This window comes from Symsagittifera roscoffensis, chromosome 9 (assembly GCF_963678635.1).
Source record: "Symsagittifera roscoffensis chromosome 9, txSymRosc1.1, whole genome shotgun sequence".
Lineage (NCBI taxonomy): Eukaryota > Metazoa > Xenacoelomorpha > Acoela > Convolutidae > Symsagittifera > Symsagittifera roscoffensis.
Window position 1 is genome coordinate 53,788,554 of NC_087070.1, and position 24,351 is coordinate 53,812,904.

The 24,351-nt window shown below is 34.7% G+C and overlaps 2 protein-coding genes across 3 annotated transcripts in view; both read left to right on the plus strand.

Annotated features, from left to right (window-relative positions):
• Window positions 1-24,351, plus strand: part of LOC134854458 (sperm flagellar protein 1-like) — a 52,214-nt gene that overhangs the window by 17,536 nt on the left and 10,327 nt on the right. For both annotated transcript variants that reach the window (XM_063870712.1, XM_063870713.1), the window contains exon 2: window positions 23,467-23,695. In XM_063870712.1, coding sequence (XP_063726782.1) covers window positions 23,533-23,695 — 163 coding nt within the window. In that variant the 5' untranslated portion in view covers window positions 23,467-23,532. The remainder of the gene's footprint in view (window positions 1-23,466; window positions 23,696-24,351) is intronic.
• Window positions 8,411-22,249, plus strand: LOC134854295 (uncharacterized). The gene is made up of 4 exons (XM_063870493.1): window positions 8,411-9,217; window positions 9,990-10,172; window positions 16,850-16,973; window positions 21,014-22,249. The coding sequence occupies exons 1-4, from the start codon at window positions 8,416-8,418 to the stop codon at window positions 21,198-21,200; spliced, it is 1,296 nt and encodes a 431-aa protein (XP_063726563.1). The 5' UTR covers window positions 8,411-8,415; the 3' UTR covers window positions 21,201-22,249.

The window sequence follows — 24,351 nt, forward strand, 5'->3', positions numbered from 1 at the left end:
TATCAAAAAAGCCTCGATAATTACCCTTTCGTAATTGGAAAGCGAAAATTCCCCGCTTTTTACATAATGACTTTGAATTGGACTTCAAAATTGAAATCTCGAAAAATTCAACTTGAGCGTATACAATAATTACCTGAAAAAAAAATCATCGACACAATCTTTATGAGTGTCTTCACTGCGTTCATTGACACTTGACAAAATTGCTGAAAAAGGCTTGATTATTGTAAAAAAAAGTAAACAAGGATAGCAGGTTGCTAAACAAGTAGCACAGGAAGTTTGAACTACATAAACAAAACAAAAAATTGTTATTGTTTGTTGCAAATTGTGATGTTTTTTGTTCGTTCGGCTATGAGCTGATCTAAACAAAAGCCTTGAAAGTTTGTATATTCGCGATGGCAATCGGGTGCTTGACTTTTTTCCCCGTAAACAACTTTGTCCACAGGACTCACTTCTGGACTTTTCCACTTCTTCGTCCTCTTTGCAAATCCTACTCCTCTCGTATGCAAATATTGAGCATGGTTGAGTTGTTGTTTAAAATATCCGTTCTTTCCAACAAAGTTTGCTTTTCATTTTGGTAGCGATTTTTCCAACTCGATTTGTTAAAATTTCATTTGTTTTTTTTTTGTCTTTTTTTTCGACTTAATAGGCTTCGGCCTATTTTTATATAAGCTTAGTGGCCTAATTTCGATCGATTAATTTTATGGGAACAATAATTTAAATGCTCACCTCTGGATCGCACATAAAGCTTAAAATCTTAATAGAAATTATAGTTCAAGATTTTCATGACAACATTTTCGGTTCGATAAGTTTCGCCCTATGTTATCGGTTTAATGGCTGCAATATTTAAGCGAAAAAAGAGTTTGTGTGTGCGTGTCTGTGTTTTGAGGGTGAAGGGTACATAATAACTTCTTATTAGTCCTAAAAATTTTCGAATTTTATTGTGTTTCTTTTTTTTCGGCTTGATATTTTTCGGCCTATATTACATCGGCTTATTCGCTTCACATTGCATCGTTTCACGAGCTGTGTATGGTTTATTGAGGATGAGGGGACTTAATAACTTCTTATTAGTCTTAAAAAAACTTTCGGCTTTGCTTTTCATTTTTTGGCTAAATAGGTTTCGGCCAATATTATATCGGCATAGTGGCCGCATATTTTTTCATTTGACGCGTGAATGAAGTTTGTGTGTTTGTTTGTTTGAGGATGTGGGGGACTTGATAACTTTTTAAACAATTTTGCGGCCTAAAGGGTTTCCGCCAAGGTATTTCTAGCTTTGTTACTGCTTGATAGTTTTTCTTTCGATGCTAGCTTCACATTCTATTGTCTAGGCTCGTTTTCAAAACTAGCCTTATCGAAAGATGTAGTTTTTTTTTCGAAATTTTCGAGTTTATAATAATAAAAGTAATAATACAGAATTTAGAGAGTGTCAGGGGTTTTCACCCATTTCTCAGTTCATCTTCAGTTCAGTTTTATTTTACTGAGAGGATTGCAGTTTCCACATCTGCATATTACTCTCCAAGTACATTATTTTCTTCGGTGTATTGTTTAGTGAAAAAGTTCCAGTAAATGTTCTGAATAGTAGCTTTATTTAGAAATTTCCCGAAACTTTCATAAACACGAAGAACGTAGTTGTAGAGTAGTTTCGTCCTTCGAAAGAAGTTTTCGTTGGTTTTATTTAGTCGCGGTTTCGATAACTTGAATTCACCTCGATTGCTCTGTCGAGTATTATCGCATATTGTCTCATTTTCGAGTGAACTTTCACCATCAAATTCACCTGTTTTAATAGATAAAAGCATTAAGAGATCATGCATTTCAACATACAGGCTTAACGGAAGGATATGCAATTTAATTAACCGATTTCGATAGCTTAAGTCAGAACCTATTATCCATTTTGTTGCATGATGTTGAACTTTTTCGAATTCTGTTAAATTTCCTTTATTTGGCAACCAGGTCTGAGAAGCATATACAGCAATTGGGACAACGTATCCAGTGTATGCATTCAATTTGATTCTCCAGTTACAATTTGATGTTAGATTTCGCTTTTTTTGGAATAAGGCGCCCATTGCTTTGTTCGATCTGCGTTTGCAATTTTCATTCCAATTTAGGTTTTGCTGCACTATGGGCCCTAGGTCACGTTGCGACTGTACGGGGGTGAGTTTGGCATTGCATAAGTGTGCTTCAAGGTTTCCTTTGATGTTAAGAGTATGCGACTTTTTTGTGTTTGGTAGCATCATATTTTTATTAAGCCAGGCTTGGATGTTATCGGTCGCCTTGTTCATTGCTACTTGATTTGTTACAATTACTTTGAAATCATCAGCATACCCGAAACTGTCCATATCGGACATACACTCTGGAAGATCATTAATAAATAGTAGAAAGAGGAGGGGACCCAGAATTGATCCTTGGGGAACACCGCTGGTTACATTTCTAAGGGTTGATTTTGCGCCGCTTATTTGCACGTATTGCTTGCGTTGGCTTAAGTATGATTTTAGAAGTCCTAAGATGTTTCCACCAATTCCAAGAGACCTTAATTTGCTAATTAGCACACTATGCGGTACTGTGTCAAACGCTTTATCAAAGTCGAGATAAAGAACACTTAACTCATTGACAGATTCTAGATCATTGCATTCGTATATTTTGTCGAGAAAGTATTTTAGTTGCAGTGTCGCCGATCGTCTTTTTCTGAAGCCGTATTGACTAGTGTGGAATTTTGTTTGAAAGAAACAATAAATTTTATCAAAAAGGAGTTTTTCCAAGACTTTTGAGCAACAACATAGGAGGCTAATGGGACAGTAGCAGGTTAAATCAGCTTTGTTGCCCTCTGTGAATATTGGTGTTATTTGGCATATTTTCCAGTAGCTGGGGTAACATTGCTTGTTTAGACATGTTCGAAAGATCAGTTTTAGTGATTTACACAGGGTTTTGTGACACTTTTTTAAGAGTGTTTCCAATTTTATCGGGTCCGGTTGATTTGTCAGGATTAAGTTCAAACAATATGTCGCTTATTTGTTCTTCAGTGTAGTTAGCTGAGTTTAGTATGTTATTTGGTTCATTTCCAGGCTGCATATTAGATTTACTTCAGCCTTTTCAACATTTATTGACGCTACTGTCTTATCAAAATTTACTGTTTGGGGGAATTGAGGGTGTTTTTCGTATACATTTCAAGTATTTCTATATTTTACTAAACGTTCTTCCTTCAAATACTGATTTTTCATTTTCAGCGAGGTCTTTCTCGGATTCAAGTTTGATTTGCTTTTCAAGGCGTTTGAGTTTAATCAATTTGCTAAGAGTTACACTTTTTCGTTTTTTCATTGTTTTCAGCTTATTCATAAGATTTGATGTAACATTGGAAATCGCAAGTGGTGCGAAGCTCAGTAACGCCTCTGTAAAATTATTCTTGAAATATGAAGAGTTTTTTCCTTTGTAATTTGAAAGCTGCTTGATGTTTTTTCTAATAAAAAACAATTCACTTTTTTCTGTTTTCTTTCGTTCTTTGTCATTTTTCCAACTATTTTGTCATTGCTACGACTCAGTGTTAATATTTTCGACAGTCTGCTGAGTTTTCTACTTTGGTTCAGCGTTTGGTCAAACAGTTTTCAAACTAATGTTGCTATATAGAAGAAATATCAAAGCAAACTTGAATGAAAAATAAGCATTAAAAAAACAAAGCAGATTTACAAATTTTCCTGTCTTTAGATGTTTAATTGTACATATCTTCGATGAAATGATCAGCTTAAGGGACTGATTTTTGTCTGATTCACGTTAGCTTCATTTTCGACCTAGTTTGCCAAACAGTCCTTGTTCGTCTGCCATTTGCTCAATCGAATTCAGAAATTCAGTCACATCTTTTTTCTCTTCAGCTGTGAATGGTCCCAACTCATTTTTATCTTTTCCGCCCTTGTAAAGAAAAGATGTAGAGCGTTTTTCGTCGCCTTTTGATGTCCGAATTTCAGCCCGAACGCTATCGTCTTGAACAGTTTCGTCGTCGTTTATTTTCGGCCGGTTGATCACGAACTCGGCGGCGTTATCATCATGATCCAAATCGACGTTGTCGTAATATCTCTGAATCAGATGCGAAGGTTTTTTCTTTGAAGGTTCGCCGCTATCGTTCTTGTGATGAGTCACGTCAGCATCGGGACTCGGTGATGGTTTATGCTCATCAGTTTTTGCTGCTCCATTTTCCTGAGGAGTGTCATCGGCTTTGGGCTCTTTAGGGTGCTCTTCATCTTTCTTTTCGTACTTTTCCTCCTTGGATTTGCTGCCGACACAACCCATGTTTCTAATCGATTATAAATAGCAAGAGTAAGAAATAGCCCGACAGTATTTAAAATATAATTTTTCTTGCCCTTGTGTTCGTCTCGTCCAGGATTAAGCTAGGGATATTTAGGCAATATAAATTTAAGTTTTATATCAGGCTATGGAACCAAATTATACCAATATTATAAGTGAAACTGATGGTTTCACGTTCCACGATTATGAATGGTAAGCACTAAAACAGTGGTTGATAAAATCCAAATTGAATTTAAGCCTTCTTAATTTAAACTTGCGAATTCGCGGTGTACAGTAAGTAAGTATGATATAAATGTTTGGACTAAATTCGACCCGTATTCTATACAAGAATATCCAAATTGTGTGACTAGCCTAAATCAATTTCAATTTGAGTTGAGATAAAGAAATAGCGAATAGAACAAAGTGTATTTATTTATTCCCTGCGGTGGTAAAGCTGTATTGTGTTTAGACAGAAGTAGAAAAATCTATTGTGTTTCTAATATGTTGTGCTGGAAATAAAAACAGGCCATAGCTTGAATTATTTGCAAATTTTGCTTTTTATTAAAATATAGTAGTTGTGATGGATTACGTTTCTTTTTGATGTCATTGCCTTGTAACTTTTGTAATGTTGATCTATTATTTTTTCCGTTTTATTAAATTTTCTAAGCGTCAATTCTAAATTTTTAAGCTTGCCGAGATCTTTTTTTAAAAAACAAATGTGGATCAAAGTTAAGTATATTACAGCTTGCAGCCAAGTTGATTAAATGGTCTTCAATGACCATCGAGTTTTAATTTTATTTTTTGGGAATGCCAAGTTCATGCCAGTTGATTTTAATAACTTAATTTAAAAAGAATGAGTTGAATATACTGAACGTGGTTGTGTTGGTCAGAAAAATATCGGTGCTTTCTAGTTTTTCTAATTTGGTGCTTCTTAATTCAACAATGTTTTTTTTTTCAATCCTGATACAAACTAAATATAAATCCCATAGAAAAGACAGGTATAAATGCGTTTCTAGATTTAAAAGAACTGATGGAAGTGCTTTTTTTAATATGGCCAGCAGGCACGTAAATATCGATGTATGATGTACGGACACTTCAAGAAAGAACAGCGGCATATGTCACGTCACAATCAGTAACGTAAATTGAAAGTTGAGTCCGAATAGAAAAACTCCGCGACCGAGATCACTTTTGGATCTAGTTAACAATCCCCCCCCCCTATGGTATTTACTTAAGAATCTGCATCCCTTTAAATAAATGTCGTAAATTAACACTTGAGAATTCTAATTTTGTTGCATTCTGATTGGTCGAAAGCTCGTCTTGGTCGAAACTTAATTCGAAACTTGGTCGAAACTTAATCTACTCACAAATCTCCCCCCCCCTTTCTGAAAGGGGGGATTGTTAAGCAGATCCTCACTTTTGAATATCGGAATGCGAATCACGGCTTTGAGGGTCTTAACTACGATACCACATTTGGCCCTAAAAGATGTCTTTGAGGTGCTTAAAAGTGAAACAGTGTTCCGTTAATATACATCCATCTATATCAAACTGGTCCTACCTAACATACTCGAGGGCGTACAGTACATATCACGGTTTTCTAGACAAATTTGAATATCATCCAAAATTAAAGTACAAGTCAGCGTTATACAACTTGGAGAGGACAAACAAAGGTCAATCATTTGTACAAACAGGCTTCCCTGGCATAAATAAACAAACATAAATGTTTCTCAACTGACCGCTTTAGATTATTGTAAGTGGATGGTCAATTTATTCTGTTGTATAGATTGCTTTTAACTAGCCTGTTAATAGTAATGAACGTTGTGGGTACTCTTATATAGGTCTTTTAGCTAATTTTTTCGTTTTTTTTTTCAGGAGCGTAAAACTTGTTTACGCTCAATTTTCATTTTTCGCGGTTTGACTTTGGTTTCTTTTTAAGTTCAGTGCATTTCTATTGTTAAAAAAGTAAAGGTCACGCAGAATGCATGTACTTCACGCAAAGTATAAACAAATGTTGCAAAATAAAAGTAGAAATGTTCCTTCGGTAATTGCAAATAACGCTTACTAATCGCAAGCTTAAAATTTGACCAACAAATTTTTTGGCGAAAACAAAGAATTTTTCTATTCGTTTCTAGGACGAAAATATATAATTCATTACGAAGGCGAAGCAAGCGAACAGAAAAAAAAATCGATTTTGAGAAAAACCCGTCTATTTGATTAAAGCATTTAAAGCCGGCGTTAAATAAGTCTTCAGAATCCTTTACCACATGATTTCGACAGAGTTTGGTTAAATTCCATTTGAGCCGAAAACATTATTGTGCACCTCTCACTTCCAGAACCAAAAATGTAAAAATCTATCCTACCTTTCAAACCGCGGAAAATTATGACACAAGCCGATGAAACAAGGTAAAACGAAGAAGGCAAAGAAAGAAAAATGCTTCCAGTGCAAAAAAAAATCTGTATAAATTTGCAAGTTACAGGAGTTAATTAAAAAGTTTTTCGATAACTCTGAAAAATCCTTCCAGCGCAAAACAACGCAATCCATGAAACATAAGCTTACAAACAATTGACAGGCAATTTTTTGAAACGGACTTATTCCCGTTTGAAAAACCGATTCTGGTGTAGGCTTCAACTCTAAACCAAGTGTGACCGAAAAGTTGTAAACACAAATAAAAGCCTAAAATCCGAATTGATGGCGCTTGCTAATCGCAAACGTAAAAAGTTTCTTGACAATATGGCTCGATATTAATTCTTTTACACCCCTCAACGCATTTTGCAGCAAATTTTCGAATTTTTGATGTAAAAGAATGAGTTTCAAAAAGTTGGCGACAAATCTTTTGCTGTCAGATTTTGTCATTAGCTTTCCAAACTGTTGCAGCTTGCTTTACACTTATGAAAAAAAGTTTTTGAAAAGTATTTACGCTTGAGATTAGCATGCATTTTAAATTCAAAACAGTTTTTTTTCTGTTTAATTTTTTGTCAAACAGAATCATTATGTACGCTTCCGGTTTTTTTATTCATTTTGTTAATTCTTTCATCTCGTCAACTAACAGACGTATTTTGAGTTTGTTTGCATGTAGAATATCCCTTATATTTGTAAAAGTAGCAGCTTCGAGTTGTCTAATTCAAGTTTTTTATATGCAGTGAAGGTTTAGTCGGCTAAAATAAATTTCAAGGTAATGGGATTTACCGAGCCTGAAGTTTCAGCAAAACGGGAAATCCGTTTTTCAGTTTTTACACTTTTTTCCCGGAAGCAACTTTTCTAACAAATTTGTAAGAAATTGAACTTGTTTTTTTTAGTGAACCTTTAAAACTTCCAGTCGCTTTCTTTGGTCTGGTAGTAATGCAGTTGGAGGCATTCTAAGGAGTTCTAGTCACGGCTGGGTCTAGTTTTTTTTTTCAGTTAATGTGAGTGGATTTTTTTGTGTTTGTGTTACTGACTGTTTTTCTGAATTTGAGTTTTCATTTATTCAAACAGTTTTTTTTCAAAAATTTGTTGTGGACTCATTGTATATCTCTTTATTCGCAGCCAGGTACCGATATGCTTTCGCTGTATCGCAATTGCTGCCAAATTTCGCTTCGCCTCTAAGTTGGAAAATTTTTGCTGACTGCTAGAAATTAATCAAATTGAAATATCAATTTTAGGTTGTCCATAAATCACTTGCTATGTTCCTCTAATTCTTTAGCAATTAGATGGCCTCGTTAAATTTTTAATGTTGTACATTTTTACATCTTTTATTAGTTATTGTGAACATTACTTCTCTTTAAATTTTTTTCTTTATTTAATCGAATGGTTAAAATTTGGAAATGAAAATTGCTTATTGTTTTTGGCTTTATTTAACTTTCTGCTTCTATTTTTAACTATTTTTTTCTTTGTTTTTTTACTCCAATTCGCCTCTGTGCTAGAAAATCTTTTAAAGGTTTATGTCCAGATTTTGAACCGAAGTTAGAGTGTATCGGGATACAAAACAAACAATTTTCATTGCAATCCCAACTAAATGTTTCCTTGAAAAACAAGGATCACATTGAACTCCCTTCAGACATCGGGAACCAAATTTAAAATTTTCAAAATAAGTCAGATTTCGAAAGTTTTTCAATTTTGTGCATTCACTTTTTTCTATTCTGGCAGTTCCATTAATATTTTCAAGGTTTGCGATGTCGGGTACCCCTAGTGTGCCTGCGTCTCCAGATCTTACTTCAAGGGAGGGCAGCTTAGAAGAGACAAACTCGCAAGATAATCATCTGTTAGAACCCGAACACAGAGACTCCCAAACAAGACTCTCGCAGCCCGAAATGAGCAACGGGGATACTGCTACTAATTATTTGAACGGTCATGTAAATGGCTTGAGCACGAATGTAAACCAAAACTATTTTCTACAATCTCCGCCGAGTAATTATTGTCAAAATGGACCATCAGCTAATAGGTTATCTTCAGCACAGTGTAGTAATGCAACAGGAACCTCAAATTTGCTTTCGCAGTGCCAAACAGCCGAAGGTTGCCTTAGCACAACAGCTAGTTGTCAGCTTAACTTTTGTGCACATTGTTCTAAACTATCACCCAATCATATCGCTCTGTCAGCTCCCAGTAATCTGATTGGTCAACAGAGCTCACAACATTCGCATCAAAACCCAGGCAGTCATCATGATTTGAATAACTCAGGTTATAGCAGCAGCGGTATGATAAATAGCTTTGCAGGTGGATCCAATTTTCAAGTGCCCGGAGGACTCAATGCCCAATGTTCCAAACATGGTACTACTGGTCACGTGATGAATGGTATGAACGGAGACGTGGCTAATGGTGGAGGTGTGGGGCAGTGCAGCTGTGATTGGGTGGATTTGAACGTGGGAGGCAAGTTGTTCAAAACTACAAAAATGACACTGTCCAAGGTGCCTGGATCCTTTTTGGACTGTCTCTGCAACAATCAGAACCTCATCTCTAGTCATCTAGATCAAAATGGTATGTTTTCAGTTTTTTTAAATGGATCCTGGCCTTTCTCGCTTCTAGTCATAAGCAAAAAATAAAAGAAGCTAACAGACACCCGGCTTGTTGGATTGTGCGATATTTTGAGCCATATTGTTCCAACCACTTACGAAGTTGGAGAGAACTAGTTTTCATTTTTTTCATGCAATTTCGATTCCTATTGTAAAGACCTTGCATTCGTGGTTGGCTTCCTAAATAAGACTTTCGAAAGCTCTGTCTAAAACAGCCTGCTTTTTTACAGTATTTATGCTCGAAGCATTATGTGCTCTTGCGCAAGAGCCTTTTCCTCGTGTTAAAACAGCATCTATAGAAACTATTTGTTTCGTGCATCTTTCTGTTGGATCATTTAAATGTTTGAAAATTTGGCCATTTTTGTGGAAACTGTTTGACTTTACCGGGGAAAAAACCCTGCCAAAATTTAGGTTAACAGTTCAATTGAAAGAACATGGTGCAAAGTTTTTCCCTGCATAAATTGTTACTTATGGCCGTAGGAAAATTTTCTTGAAAACTATCCCGCCAATTTTGGTATTGAGTTCATTTGAAAGAGCTGGTATCTGGCATCTCCCATACATAAGCGGCTAATCCCTTCCCTTACTTTAGCAGAGAAACAACTAAGGTTTTGGATGAAGTCCAATTATTGAAATTTTGAAAATTAAGCATTTCATTTCGCATCAGTACAATGTATTGTAAAAACATCGAACAGGCAGTTTATAAGGAAAATAATTAGTTTTATTGTTTGATCATTCAGGTGCGATTCTGATAGACCGTGAGCCGGAGTACTGGGGTCCAGTATTGAACTGGCTGCGGTGTGACAAGTTGATTGTTGCGGACAGTGTGCCACTGGAGGGGGTGTTGGAGGAGGCCAGCTTCTGTGGACTGACACCTCTAGTGGCCTTACTCAAAGACAGAATACGATTCAGAGACAATAATAGTAAGACTACAGAAAATAATTTAAAGCATCAATCCAAGTGTGTAAAATTAGTGTGTGGAAACGGAGAACCATAACATTTCAACTCAAATTAAACAAGAAAGGACGCGCTGTTGTAGATAAAGAAAGTACAAGTAATCTTTTGCTACACTTGGAGCGTAAGTGTATTAGTACGAGCCTCCTTATTTTCTTAATCTATTTCGCAAATAAATAAAGTCCATTAAAAATGTTAACTTAGTTGGTGGCATTTTTGCTATAATCACGATCTGAAGCATTGGTAATTTCATAGCATCTATTCTCTGCTTTATTTGTGGCTAATATTTGTGATTTATTAAGCGTCCGTGGCTGAGTGGTTAGCTTGTGAAAGTCTTAATCTCTAGCTCGCAGATCGAATCCAAGACAGCCGAATTTTTACTAATTTGTGGCTTTTTTCTACTTTTTCTTATTACACTTTATACAGCTGCTTTTTTTCGTGCTCTCGCTAGTGCTTACGATGCGACGCCCCACACCTCTGTTACACTTGCAAGAGCAAGTGTCTTGTAATCGGGAACTAGACTTTTTCCCGTAAACAGTTTTTTTACCGGTAAGACGGTAAGCACTTGTAAAGTTGTTTTATTAGTTAACATTTGCAACTTCGAGATTCCTTGCCACTTGCGCCACCGGTAACGAGGTTGCCCTTATATCCTATGGTCTGGGGTTCGAGTACCGGCCGTACCTTGTTTTTTTCAATGTATATGAAATTGGATTTTTTTTTCAGGGAAAAATTGAATTGTCGGACTTTCGTTTGTCTGCTTCTGTTTTTTTGGCTTAGTTGCCCAACTGGTTTTTTTGGTGCTGTAAGTAATGTTCATCGCAGATGCAAGTATTTTGATTTGCTCCTGTAATTTGTAAAATTATAGTGCTGACGTATATTTTCATTGGTTTTCCTTAGTTTTTTTTGCTCAAATGCTTTATTAGACTTTTATGGGTTCGGCTTATGTTTTGTGGACTTAGTAACCGTAATATGTGCTGCTTCAAAGGCAAAAATTATTGTTTTTTGTTTGAAAATTTCTGGTAGTTTTTGTTGCAAGACCTAACAAGCTTTTAGAACTTTTTGTCGATTTAGTAGTCGCTGGTTTTTAGTACTGGTGGCTGTTTTTCTGCTTCTGAAATATTTTGTTTTTTAGTTTTTTTCTCGATTTTGTAATTTTCGTCTCATTTTCTCTTCGTTGGCTTTCAATGATGCGTGTGTCATGTATTGCCAATCATGCGATTCTGTGCTTCGGCTCTGTAATACTTACAAAATAAAATTAGTGCGACTAATTGTTCCTTTACAAATTGGCACTTGAATTTGATATTGGCATCACGAAGTTTAAAGTGTACCCAATTTGTATTCAACCAAAACAACTCTAAACCATTTCAGGAGCTGTCAGAACTAACAGGGCTTTGCCCTGATATATGAGTTGTCATGTTTAATTTTCAAGCCCCACCCGCCATATTTGCTCCAATGCCATTTGGCATGGTTTGTCGCTGACGCTAAATTGGCAAAATATTCGCGCGTTTTTTTTATCCCAATACAACGTGATCGATTTCTTTTTTCGAATGTAGAATTTAACCAGTGGAATGAAAACCTTTCCTAATAATCCAGTTTTCTCAAATTGTTTTGAATTTATCAAAAAAGTGACTATTTTAAATTGCTTTTGAAATTCAAAGAGCTTTAAAAAAACAATGTTTTTCTGTTTCTTTGCGTTCATTGACCCTTTTCCAACATGAAGGAGAAATGGATATCCCTAGCATAGCTTCCCTGAAATGATTACCTGATAGCATTCAATTAATGGATTACAACAAGTCTAATGAAATATGTCTTACACTTATTCACACTTATTCTTGATTGGTACGAATGAAATAATCTCTAAATGTATGAGCGACATTTTTAAAATCTATTTCTTGACATCAATCCACAATTTTAAGATAGTTGGTTGTTTTCAATCGTATGATATACTGATTAAGCTTTTCTGTTTCTTGATCACAATTAAGCCTAACTGTTGTGGTAAACTTATTTATTAGTTTAAGAGAAGAATCATGGATGCTAATTAAAACTTGTTAACAACACAATTGTGCGTAGATCAGATTTTCCTGGTCTGCGGTTTCACCACCAAACAGCATTTTTGACGTCGAAGACACCATTAGCCCATGTGCTGGGAAAGATGAACAAGATTTTCAAGTAGAATGCGGTTTGTCAAGCAAAGTTCAAGAGACAATAAGCAAGTCGCATGAACTTATGATTCCAAACCTACTGAAGAAAATGAAGAATAAACTTCAGAGAATTGAGCGTTGCGATTAAAATGGCCATTTAAATCCTGAAAAGCGAGATATTAGCCGCTGTCAAAGTTTCTGCGCAATTATTCGCATAACCTGAAAATGCTTTCAGAGTGCGAAAAGCTGGAGAATTATAATCTTCAAGACGATCTCCCCATCATTGGGGTTGTCGAATACCTGATGGTGAAAAAACTGCAGATGAAGAAGCAACTATGGCAAAAGCTTTTGATCTCCCTAGTGAAATCGGTGTATTAATAAGCGACATCCATCATATTCCCCCAAAGGGATGCCGATTATTGTTCACTTTTCGTGGAGAATTGTGAAACTCAATCTTATGCGCAAGAAACTGGTTACTGACAGAATTTGAGTAAAAGTCTTATTTTCTCCGGCTAAAGAAAAACGATGAGGGTATCAAATCGGTGTGGACCAGAAAGGGCTGTATTCATTTAATATGGAAAGCCGACGAAATGTGTAAATGAACTATACGATGGTGATGAATTTCCGAACTACAGCGCTTGTGTTTTGAATTGTTTAGGTGAAAATGTTTTCGGGAGTCAGATAGATCCGGATTCTCGTGAACCGTGCCCTGCACTAAATGAAAATTGTAGTAAATCCGTTATTAAGATGTTCGCTCACTCAAAAGGAACCACGAGGATTTGAAGACTTAGTATATTATCTGATCAATTCACCTGATAAATTATGCGTCTCAGAGACATTGCTCACTAAAGATGACAAGAAGGACATGTTTGTTATCAAAGCTTTTCTCTCAGTTTGCATTAAAATTAAGGAGTCGCGTGGAGGAAGTAAAATGATACAGATAACGACTATGTTCGTTTTATTGAGTATAATACTGTCAACCTTGATGAATCATTAGGCTTGTTTTGGAGGCAAGCCTAAGAAAAAAGCTTTGGTGGCAGACGTCCAAAATCAAACCGAAAAAAGAGACAGTTTGTGCTAAGAAACGAAAAGTACTGAATGAGCTGACACCATAGCAGAAAAAGCGCGGAGCAATATATCTACAGTAAAAGCAGGAGCAGGTTTTGAGCGACGTGGAAAATGATTATAGAAACACATTTCAGACTAGCTCAAAAACTAATCTGAGGCTACCAAAGTCAGCGAATTTAACCTAAGTCAAAGAAAACAGAAAAGTCAGGAATTTTCCAAATATGAATACCGTGGAATCCCTGTAAAATTAAAGTTCCTAGATAGTTTTGAAAAAAGAAGTTTCATTCAAGATTAGCAATCACAGATAATCTATTATAAATTTAAATGCGGGCTTCACTGTCTGGCCATGTTTAAGCTTTTTCAAGGTGTTATTTTTGCATGTTTAACAAAAGATTTTTTGCACGTTTAAGCCATATTGTATATTGCAATGGTTAAGATTTTCTTCGATTTCCAGATTAAAATTGGAGTTTATTTCACCAAGTTTGAAATTAGCAACCGAATAGTAGAATGCTGCCAGGGTTTCCTCTGATGTTGCGATTCTGGCCGCCATATATGAATAACCAAATCCTTTAAAATAACTAAAGGCAAATTTCGAGATTTTTCAAAAATTCCTCGAAAACTTAATTTAAAAAGTTTCTTTAAGTTTAAAATTTTCAACCAGGTAGTTGGGTGCTGCCAGGGTACTCTTAAATGTTGCGAACGACGTTTTTTATGATTTTTTAAAAGATTTTAGATATAAAAAAAAATCGAAGTTCTCATCTCTAAAGTGATACTCTGTCAGTTGTTTTCAGGAATTGCGATGTTTGCCTCCCAGCAAGACTGCTCAAGTCCTTGTAGTTTTCGAGATGTGACGTTTTTAATGACTTTTTCAAAAATTTTCAAAGAATTTAGATATAAAAAAAATTTTCACAAAATTTGAAGTTACCTTCTCTAAAGTGAGGCTCTGTCAGGGTACTATCAGGAGGTGCAATCTTATCCTCAAAATATGACTGCGCAAAACCTTGTAGTTTTTCAGATATAACGTTTTTTAAATTTTCTCAAATGAAGTTTCTCAAATTTTGAATTTCCTAACGCTGTAGTTGGGTACTGTAAAAGTACTCTCAGGAGTTGCAAATCTTGAGTCCAAATTGCTTTTAGTTTCCAAGATTTGACTTTTCTTAGTCTATTATAAGTTGTTTCAAAGAACTTAATTAAAATTTTGAAAATCATTAAGTTTTCTGAAGTTATACTTAGAAAACTTGAATAAAAAACTTTGAAAGTTATTAAATGACTTTTTCAAAAATTTTCAAAGAATTTAGATATAAAAAAAATTTTCACAAAATTTGAAGTTACCTTCTCTAAAGTGAGGCTCTGTCAGGGTACTATCAGGAGGTGCAATCTTATCCTCAAAATATGACTGCGCAAAACCTTGTAGTTTTTCAGATATAACGTTTTTTAAATTTTCTCAAATGAAGTTTCTCAAATTTTAATTTCCTAACGCTGTAGTTGGGTACTGTAAAAGTACTCTCAGGAGTTGCAAATCTTGAGTCCAAATTGCTTTTAGTTTCCAAGATTTGACTTTTCTTAGTCTATAATAAGTTGTTTCAAAGAACTTAATTAAAATTTTGAAAATCATTAAGTTTTCTGAAGTTATACTTAGAAAACTTGAATAAAAAACTTTGAAAGTTATTAAAGAAACAAATTATATACGCTTTGGAAGTTTGATAAAGCAAATAATATGATGAAATCGAAATTCTTGTATGAACGTAATGAAATTAAAAGGATGGTTCGTCGAGCAGTAAAGAGAAGTACAAAAAATTCAATAATTGCATTGGAGACTAGAGACAAGTGAAATAACATTAAATGAAATAACAGGTAAACGCCTAAAAACTTGTGGAACTCCAAGTGTATTTGTAAATGCAAAACCGATAAGCGCCCCAATTGCATTTGGCAATTTTTTCAATGAGTAATTAGCTAGTGTGCGAACAAGGCTTGTAGGGAAAATCCCTCATGTTATTTCTGTGATACATTTCGATTCTCTACATCATTCTATGTACCTATTTATTAACAGTTCTTTTCATGAAATTTTGAATAATCTCTTCAGCCTTAAACCTAAACAGTCGTCAGGTATTCACGAAATTACTAATAACTTCCTAAAATTATCTTCTGTTCTTATAATTTAAATAAAATTTTCTTCAAACCCAGGAAGTATCCAATTATTTTGAAATTTGCTAATGTTTTACCGCTTCATGAAGAAGAAATCAAATTAAAACCTAATAACTATATCTCTTTTGCTCTTTCAAACAGTTGCGACTAAATTTTCGAAAATGTTATGAAATTTAGGGTATTCAACTGTTTCAAAAGATTCAAATTACTCTTTTGTAAACGATTTGATATCCGGTGGATAATAGGTTATCTGTTTCAAATCAAACTGCTTTAATTAAAACAAAGTTAGGCAGATTTTGTGGAGTTGTCGCAAAGATTAGACTTTTTCTACTTAGACCGGTCATTAGGTTATATATTTTAATTCGAGCTTCTTGTTTCAGAAGATTTTTTAATTGGTTTTTTTAAACGAATCTTTAATAGCGTCTCGGAAAAAAGCTTTCTGTCTCTGAGTTTTTCGTCTATGAACTTTTTATTTTTTGCATGCACTCCTTCAACAATCTTCATGTTAAAAGTTTTTTGAACTAGAAAAGAAAAGCGTTTTTTTATCACAATCGATAAATCGATTTTTAATGGAAGAATTCGTTTTGTTCAAAATATTTAAGGTTTCATAATTTAGTTTAATGTATTGGTGTTCAAGGGTTGCCAATTAGTGGACATTACAAATCTCTTTTGGCTATCCTCTGTAGCGCTTGTCATTTATATTTTGTCGGTGTTGTTACAAAACTTGGAGAAATAAAATCTTTCTTTCACAATTTGGCCGCATATAGCAACTTTTCTAGATCCGTTACCTTTTTTTTTCAAATGATCAGACTGAAAATTTAAAAAATAGTCAGTGAGATATCATTTAATGGACGTCTGATTCCCTAGATTTTGCCGAGGTCTCAAATGTAAATCACTGATGTTAAATTGACAATGAAAATTTTCGTTCAGCTCAATTTCATTTGATAATTGAAGGCAAACTCCGCTCTCGGATAACAAGTTCAAATGGCACAGAAATGCGAATGACTTAAGCTTCGAAAATGGTTTTTAATTTTCGAAATTCCCAGCAGAGGTAAAACAAATTCCTTTTGATCCAATTTTTCCAAATTGGGTTAGTTGTTTGCTAAAGTTGTCAACCATAAGTGGTTCTGGAAATTCAAAGATCTTTAAGGTGATATGTTTTTGTCAGTACTCAACAGTTGAAATTTTGATTGTTCTCCTTTCGTTCATTGGCATCTGCTGTTTGTTGGCTATCAAATCGGTGAAGCGTCTCCTTTATTTTTCAACAGAGTATTGTATGTGTTCCTTTTTAGCGCTGGGTCACTCGCACGTGTATCGCATTCTGCAGTGTAAAGAGATGGAATTGGCACAGACTGTGTCCACCCTGACAGACGGATGGAAGTTCGAACAATTAGTCAACACGGGCACCAACTACAGGTATGTTCTGGAATTTTAACACAAGTTTTTGACAATAGCTTCTTCTATAATAACGTTAAAATTAGCTTTTGTGTCCTGATTATTTCAAAAATTTGCCAGTGATGCTCAAGCTTACGGTTCAAAGATTTTGAAGAATCCATTTGCTGGATTTCAAGTTCAATTCAAGTTAATTTGTTAAGAGGTAGGCAGAATTCACTCTTCAGTTACGAAAGAGGAAATGGCGCGAAAAAAAGTGATCGATTTCCCAGTCGAATAAAAACTTTACCGTAAACAAATTTTATCATTAAAAGTGAGCTAAAAAATGTTCTTAAATGTCAAAGAACTAAAATATCATATATTTTTTTCTTTGGAGTTCGAAAGTTGACGTTTTTTTTTTCAAAATAAACGAGTCAATTTTTTTTCTTTGCGTTCATTGACTCTTTTCCAACTTTTTTTGGCTCTAATTTAACCTGGTTGTTCAAACTGAGGAAAAACAAACCTATCAGCTCTGCATCATTGTTCGAACCTCGTCACGGAAAACAATCCCTTTCAGCCGAGATCTCGATTCTATAAATGTTCTTAAAAAAAGTTTTTTCGATTTTCACATCAATATTCACTGAAATTAACGACACCCATGTAGTTTTAATTTTAGCTATACTTATTTCGAATTCTTGCAGTTTTTTCTGCGTTATTCAATCCTATTCGCCTTTTCCTAAAAATACTCTACAGGATATTAAGAACAAATTGTTTTTTTTCTATTTTGGAAAAAATTGTGTTTTTAAGAGTAATGAACACAGTGAAGACTCTTATATAGGTCTTGCTGATTTTTTTGTTTTTTTTTCAGGAAAAAGTCTTAAAATATTGATGCACTTTTTGAGTTCAATTGAAGTTCATCTGCTGAAAGTGACGTAAATAGCAGTCGCCAAATACGAACGTGGAAATGGAGCGAAAAAAGGTGAAAGATTTCTAGTTTCGAAAGTGGAATTTATTTTTAAGATTTCCCAGCGGAATACAAATTTTACCTATTGACCCAGTTTTCTCAAGTTGGTTTCATGTTTTTAAAAAAGCGCCAGTCATAAATTGTTCTTGAAATTTTAAGAGCTTAAAGGGCATCTATTTTTTCTTTGAAGTTCGAAAGTTGAGATATTTTCAAGAAAGTCAGTGTTTTTTATGTTTACTTGCGTTCATTACTCTTTTCCAATCTTCGATTGATTATGTTTACAGTTGTTAAAGCAAGTGTATTGCAACCGGCTACTCTACTTTTTTCCGATAAGAATATTATATACAGATTTCAGCACTTGATACACGTGCGCTAACTTTTGTGCAGTAAACCGGTCGTGTTTTCGTTCACAATCAATTGATAGCAATGAGATCATTGATTGGGTTCACGGCAATATATAAGCTGTAAAATGACAATTTATAAGCAGTATAAGCGATAGTTCATATGCCAATAGAAAAGGAGTAAAACATTTTAAAAGACTTTTCGTTTTGGGTTTTTTGACCTTGCAATTTTGGTGTTTAATTTTTGACGGCTAAATTTTTCTTTTGTTTCTAAGGCCACTTGTTCGATTTATAGAGAGGTGCACGCTAATATTCTAATTTAAACTTAATCGAACATATTGTTATCGGCTTTATTGCTAGCCGTTTTTCAGTCTAAACTAGACTGTTGTTATTTAAGTTGGCAAACCTTTTGTTGCGAGTTGGTTTTTGTGTAGCTTAAACATTATAAATAGATTTGTGATCATTTTCGAAGTTTTATTCTGAAGACGCAAAATGCTATTTTTAGTTCACTCTGCCCTTTCTACTGTTTTTTCAAGCTCATTGATTCTCAGTTGATGATTTATTGCTGTTGTTTTTCTACAAGCGAGCGTAGTGAGCTAGTGTGAGTCTCCTTTTTTCCATCCTAAATCGCAAATAAAAGTGCTCAATCGGTGGCACTTTTGCTATAATCATTATCTCTAGCTTTGAAATTTTCAAACCATCTATTCACGGCATATCATTGAAAATTTATTAGCATCTACAGCTGCGTCGTTATTGGTTAGGGTTAGTAAAATTTCAATTGCCCCTGGCGCAGATGCCAGAAAGTGTGACTCCAATTCTCGAGGTTGGAGGTTCAAATACGACACAAAGCAAAAGTTCACTATTTCGAGGCTTGTTTATACTTTTCTTAATTTCTGTTTTAAGGTGCTTTTTATTGTTTTCTCGCTTGTATTTGCGAAGCGCATTGTTCCTCTTAAAGTTGATTGAGAAAATCAAAGACTAGTAAACAGTGTCTGTGGATATTGAAAACATCCATTTTTATATAGTCCATCCATTTTTTTTATTTAACAAGTTTGAAGCAGTTGATTTTGCGCATTAAGCGCAGAGATGTAAATTTTCTGCTTGAACTGACTGTCATTAATATGCCGCTGATCGAGTTTCAAGTAATTTTGCAGAGTTTTTTTTGTTTTTGATGGCTTTTTGAACGATTTTTCAAGTTGATCTATTCTGAATATGATTTTCTCCGTCACGAAAGTGCAATCCTTAGGACCTTGTTTATAAAATTTTCAGGAGTCGACGAACGAGTGATGATTCTTATATAGGTTTTGGTGATTTTTTGAGCTTTTTTCAGGAAAAAGTCTTAAAATACTCAAGTTACTAGAGACTTGCATTCATACATATTATTGCATTCATGAATGCACTTAGGTATTATGCATTTTTTGAGTTTAATTCATCTGCTGAAATTTTATTTAAATTGCACTCTCCAAATAGTTAATTTATTTTTGTTTGATAGACAAAAAAGGTCGTTTTTACTATGTTAAATTCCAACTTTTTATTTAAAAACAATTTTTAAACGGTTTGCAATTTTTTTTGGAGAATATACCCTTTCTAAAGTTTGTTGGGCTATGTAAGGGGCTTACTTTGATATAATTAAGTCTGATCGACTGGGTATTTTTGGCGTAATTTTTGATAAACTAAGAAATTTTATCGAGCTTTTTTCTAGTGTGACCAAAATTAGCTCTCCCAACTTTATAGACCCTATTTTGAGCCGCATGCAAATTTTTGGGAAAAAAAACAAGCTAAAAAAATTGCTTTATTTCGGCGCGCCCTTCCCCTCATTTTTAGTATATATTGGCGCCTTTAGAAAAAGTTTAGAGCTCGCCAGCCAAAATTGGATATCTGAAAATAGTACAAAAGGGGGGACCTAATTGATCAACATTTGAACTCAATTGAAAATATATTCTTAAGGTAAATAGGAACTGGTGGTAAAAATGGTGAGGCCTTAATATTGAATGGTGGACAGTCAATGAGCAGAATGGTCTAACAGCGGAAAAATAGACAAATTTTGAAATATACTGGTTAATTGACAAAATCAAGTATTAGAATCGTCAACATTTACCAATGAAATGAATAATTCATACATTAATAGAGCATTTTCATCAAATTATTTCAATTGAATTTGTGAAAATCGTGATCACATTACTCGCGATAACAATATCGTGATCACATTTGTTTTACGTGATCACATTTTTTTTCAAATGTGATCTCGATAACAATATCGTGATCACATTTGAAAATCGTGATCACATTTGTTTTACTCTGTTTATGCAAAATCTATTCGTTTCTTTGGCAATAGTGACAATTCCAATAATTGTTTTACAGATTGGCCTATAAAAATCAATGTTTGTTTGTTTTTCTGGTCTTGGACCCATTCTGCTTTTAGACCATTCTGCTTATTGCTCTTTTTCTCTTTTTGAATAGTGGGTTTATTTGTTAGAATTGCCATCAAAATCAGCAAGTTGCTTATCAATCCAGCGTTCTGAAATTGGGTTAGATATGTCGAAAAATTGTCTATCATTAGAGGTTCTTGAAGTTGAAATTTCTACGAGTTTGTATACTCTGTTCTATGATAGTCTGTTCAAAAACATCGAAGCAGTGGCCTTTTTTAGCAAAATATTTGGTGCTTGTTAAGCGCTTTTCCGACTGTCGGTTGGATATTGTTATGGCGAGTACTGGTTTAAAGCATGTTGGGATTGCTTTTGTCATGGCTATGAAGTATTTTTGGGATGTTGTTTGTTCAGATATGGAGAGGAAGACCAGACGGAGTTTCTGTGTGTGGTGTCGAAGAGAAAACAGGGCCAGAAGAGTGAAGATATCATGTTGGACCAGCAGGCGCAGAACTGGCAGAACAGACAGAATAACCTGGGCAGGGGGGGCACACATCACCAGTACCACCACAACCATCACAACCACAACAACCGCACCTGATTACTACAACACACAGTCCCCACTTATTCTTCTGCTTGTCTAGTTAAAAGAGTTACAAACGAGCACATACTTCTTATGATGACATCTAAATACTAAACAAGATCATTCGCTGATGGCACCCAAATCTGAAATACACATCGTCCATCCCCCTACTCCAAGGGGCTAAAAAGCGGGAATTATAAGAACTGTCCTTTTCCCTAATAGCAAATACACCCTGGTCAAGACTAGTAGAACTCCTAGAAATTCGGAATTTACCACGCTTCGAACTGAAGTTGAGAACAGTATGATGCTTGGATCTGTTAATCTTCTGGTTGCTGTTCTTTTAAATATTTAAAGATTGGTAACAATCACAAACGGTTTGAACACGCAAGAACAAAATCAAACCCCAATTTTCCACTTGGAATTATTTTGCTAGAAATTGTGATATTTCTGGTGCTCTACTCATGTAATATAGGAATTATGTGTTGAAAAGATATTTTAGTTTAAAAAGTCGGGTAATGTTTGCCGAGATTTTGCTATTTCTATTTGGAAAAAGTTAATTAATGTAAATACTTTTAAATGACGTTGTTAACATCTTAACATCTAATTTGTATGGTAATAAAGAGTTAACAGCTCTAATGGAATGCGTTTGGGTACAAATGTGCTCATCTCATTTCCCTGTAAACCATTATTTTTAATTTAAATATCCAATTTTGGGGACTCAATCAGCTGTCAGTCATACTGTACAGAATACAGAGTCATCTATTTACACTATCGAGTTTAAGTGAGCGTAGTGTAATAGTACGACTATTTTTTTCTACCTAAGTCGCAAATGTTGGAGCCACAGCTTTTTGATAGCATATGCTTTGACATTTGATTAGTAATAATTTAACACAGTTTATGCATGTTTAAATCATCAATTGAACCGAAAAAAGTTTCAGTGAAATTTTGTTTCAAACAGCATAACAATGATAAAACTCGATTTCAGAACTTTTCTAACTCAATATATCTGACAATTTGAAATGCATAATTTGTACTTAATGTGGCTTTCCAATTTCTTACATGCAAAGTTGTGGCTTATTTCTTTTTTTTTGCATATCTTTTTATAAACTGCTTATTTGCCGTGTTCTTGCTAGTGTTGCGAAGTGCAGCTTCGCCTCTGTGTTCAGTTATTTGACTCAAACACAGTTATTTGACTCGTCCACCATTCAAACACATTTATATTATGTGAGAAACTGGTTTTTTAGGTTAATTGTTAAGAGCAAATGTGTTTGAAATTAGTTTGATGTGGCGATAGAACATTTTGGTTGAAAAATGATTGTACGGAGGAAAAGGTGAAGTTGCCCTATGTTCCGAGAAGTTCAGTTGATATAGCATAAAAAGTGCATCACTCGTTGCTGTTCGAAGTAATAAAATAGACAATCTTCTTTTCTGTTTAAGTCTTGCTGTGCGCTATATTTTGATCATCATCTTCCAGTGCTTTGTGTAGTTTAATCAAGAGTTCCCCCTCCTTATTAGACTTAGTTATTTTGTACATGATCCATTGCTAATTCTCAAACTTTTATCCCTCAATTGTCAGAAAACAGGTAATTGAATTAAGGTATTGTTATACGGCGCCTAAATAGTCTATTTATTAATCTTGCTGTCAGAATGAATAATTATTGCTTCGAATTTTTCTCTTCCTTTTGACTTGCAAAATAAATTATCCTCTTCGAAGTTTTTGTGAAAGATCAAATGAAATCGGCCTTCGTTCATATTTAAGGTTCAAGTTTTGAGTTATGACGAAACATTTAATGTAGGTCGGACGCTGATGTTATAGCTACTTGAATTTAATCTGCATACAAAATCGATATAAAGGAAAAATAGTTTTCTTTTGAAGTTGACAAAATCAAAAAAATAATAATAATAATAATATAAGCCAACAAGCTACTTTTTTGTGGAAATTTTTGAGTCCTATTTTTTCGAGTTCTCCCAAAACCAGTTAGACAACGTTTGCCGAAAATTTTAGCTCTGTACACACGTTTTCGGTAAGAAGTGACGAAAAAGCTCCCCTCTCAAATCTGCCGTATATTGGCGCCTTACGTGCCAAAAAAAAATTAGCGGTGTGTCAGCTTAAAATTTGGATGGTGAAGGAGTCGAAATCGCGAAAGAAAAAGCGTCCCTCACTTAACCTTCCTCGCCTCTCTAAATTTGATACTGATGACACGTAATTATAGGTGACATTCGTAACTGATTCTTCTGTTTCTAAATACCGTTCTTAGAAGTGATTGACCTTGTTTATCGTTTCAGATATTGTTTGTTTGAGACCCCAATAACAACTATAAGGTATTGAGCGAGATTACGACTGTAGAGAATGGTGTTCCGAGAAGATATGCAGATGGCGGTTGATTCTCCCCCCGGTGGGGGTCAAGAGGAGGAGATTGATCACGAGCAGTTCACTCTGTTGCTGGAGTGGATTGACGAGATGCCTCTCACGAGGGTGAAAAGAAATCTAAACAGGGACTTCTCTGACGCAGGTTCAAACTAGTAATAGTTATCATACTAATAAATTATTTTCCAACCTATAGAACATTATGCATCGGCCGATATAACATAGATCAATTGGACTTGGTTCGAACTTCGTGTGTACATCGATAAGTTTAACTCAAACCTATCAAGCGATGCCACAGTAGTAGTACTAATAAACTACTACTGCAACATTACCGCATACTTAAATATTGATGGGATTTTACTTTTCATAATGGAAGTGAAATAAATATGTATGACCTACGTGGGTGGCCAGTCAATGAGCAGAATGGTCTAAGAGCAGAAAAACAGCCATATCTTGACTCATACGGGCTAATCGATGAAAAATTATTAGAAATGTAAATACAGTGCTGATTTAAATTAACCGGACAAAACGCGTTAAACTTGAAATTTAAAACGCATTTTGTTCAAATTGGGTTGAGTTTAGGTGACAATTTATGAAGACAAAACTTGCTTAGAATTTTAGCAGAATTAATATGGTGTATATTGTTTTGCGAAATTCGGGTCCAAAATTTTACCCCAAAAATGGGTCATTTTGGCTTTTCTTAGTTAATCAAAAATTAAGCCGAAAATAACCAGTCGATCACAGACATAATTATATCAAAGTGAGCCCCTTACGTAGCTCAACAAACTTTAAGAAGGGTAT